Raw genomic sequence first — 1,617 nt, forward strand, 5'->3', positions numbered from 1 at the left:
TTTTTTTTTTTTTTTTTTTGCCTGTGCTGTGTGGCCTGAGTTGGGAATGTGGCTCTGACCCTGGACCCTCCGTTAGGATTCTCTGTGGGATGTTTTGTGTCTGCCTGGAACTGAGTGTTGAAGGTAGATGGACAGTAACTCCACAGTGATAAGCTGTTCCTCTCCTGCAGGACATCCACAGAACCTGCGGGTCCCACAAAGCAGTTCTCAGAGCCTGCACTAAAGGCCATGGAAGAGGCAGTAACCCAGGAACTTGAGAAAGACCAGAGGCAGCTGCTGGAATTGCAGCAAGAGAAGATACAACAGCTGCAGGAAAGACTATGGCAAGAGGAGGAAGAGGAGATGCTCCAGCTTCACCAAAGAAAGGAGAAGTCCTTTAGGTCCTTGGCCTCCCCTGTAGCCTGCTCTCTTGGCTATGCAGGGCCATGTGGATTGAGGGACCCCCCTTTCCTGCTTTGGATACCACTAGGATGCCATGGTCCTGCCAAGTCTCCTCCTAGAAACTTTACCCAAAAATTTCTGCTAATGTCTTATGGGTTATCCTTAGTTGCAAGGGAGATTGGGAAAGCAATCCTTTAGCTTCCTGAGGTGCTAAAATAAAATCAGCGTTATGCTAATAAGAAAAAAAGGAAAGAAATACTACAGAATGGGGAAAAAATGTGCCATCTCTTCCTCAAGTATGAAACTAATATCTAGAATTTATAAAGAACTTAAGAAATTAGACCCCCTCAAAATGAAAGGCTATCAAAAAATAGGCAGTGGAGGGCTGGGTATTTAGCTCAGTGGTGCCACTGACTGCTTCACAGCTCAAGGTCCTGAGTTTGATCCCTGGTATCCCCCTCCCCAAAAGGCAGTGGAAATAAATAGATACTTCACAGCAGAAGAAATGCAAATGGCCAATAAATATATAAAGAAATGTTTAACATTGCTGGCCATTAGAGAAATGCAAATTATTATTATTATTGCTTTTGGGGTATCAGAGGTCTAACTTAGGAGCTTGTATTTGCAAGGCAGGTGGCTGCACCACTGAGCTAAATCCCCAGCCCAAGAAATGCAAAGTAAAACAATACTGAGATTCCATTTTACTCCAGAAAGAATGGCCGTCATCAAGAAATTAAATAATAACATCTGGAGAGGCTGTGGGGAAAAAATAAACCTTTCTGTATTGTTGGTAGAATTGTAAACTAGTATAACCATTATGGAAATCAATATGAAGATTATTTAGAAAACTAAATCTACAGCTAGAAATTCCATTTGGCCCAGCTATTCCTTTTCTAGGTATCTTCCTGACAGAGTTAAAGACATCCTATCATAGTGATACATGCATACCCACGTTTATAGCAGCACAATGCATAATAGCTAAATCTTGGAAGCAGCCTCTATGACCATTAACAAATGAATGGATAAAGAAAAGACAAAGAGCAAAATAAAAGATAGAGATAATAGGAAGTGGAGAGATAGGTCATTCCCAAATGGGAAGGGGATCAAGAGATGGAGGGAGGGGGAAGAGAAAGGAGCGAATGGATATTGAGAGATAAGTCTGTGGTGGTGAAGATGTTATAAAAAAGTTTAACATACTTCATTTGCTTGGCACTTTATTCTTTTTTTTTTTTTTTT

General features: G+C 41.2%; 1 protein-coding gene across 7 annotated transcripts in view; it reads left to right on the forward strand.

Moving 5' to 3' along the window:
- Cep164 (centrosomal protein 164) overlaps positions 1–1,617 on the forward strand; it is a 73,233-nt gene that overhangs the window by 56,205 nt on the left and 15,411 nt on the right. For all 7 annotated transcript variants that reach the window (XM_010629371.1, XM_010629375.1, XM_010629376.1 and 4 more), the window contains one exon: positions 171–380. In XM_010629371.1, coding sequence (XP_010627673.1) covers positions 171–380 — 210 coding nt within the window. The remainder of the gene's footprint in view (positions 1–170; positions 381–1,617) is intronic.

This window comes from Fukomys damarensis, unplaced genomic scaffold (genome assembly GCF_012274545.1).
Source record: "Fukomys damarensis isolate Sample0158 unplaced genomic scaffold, DMR_v1.0_HiC HiC_scaffold_16, whole genome shotgun sequence".
NCBI classification, from domain to species: Eukaryota; Metazoa; Chordata; class Mammalia; order Rodentia; family Bathyergidae; genus Fukomys; species Fukomys damarensis.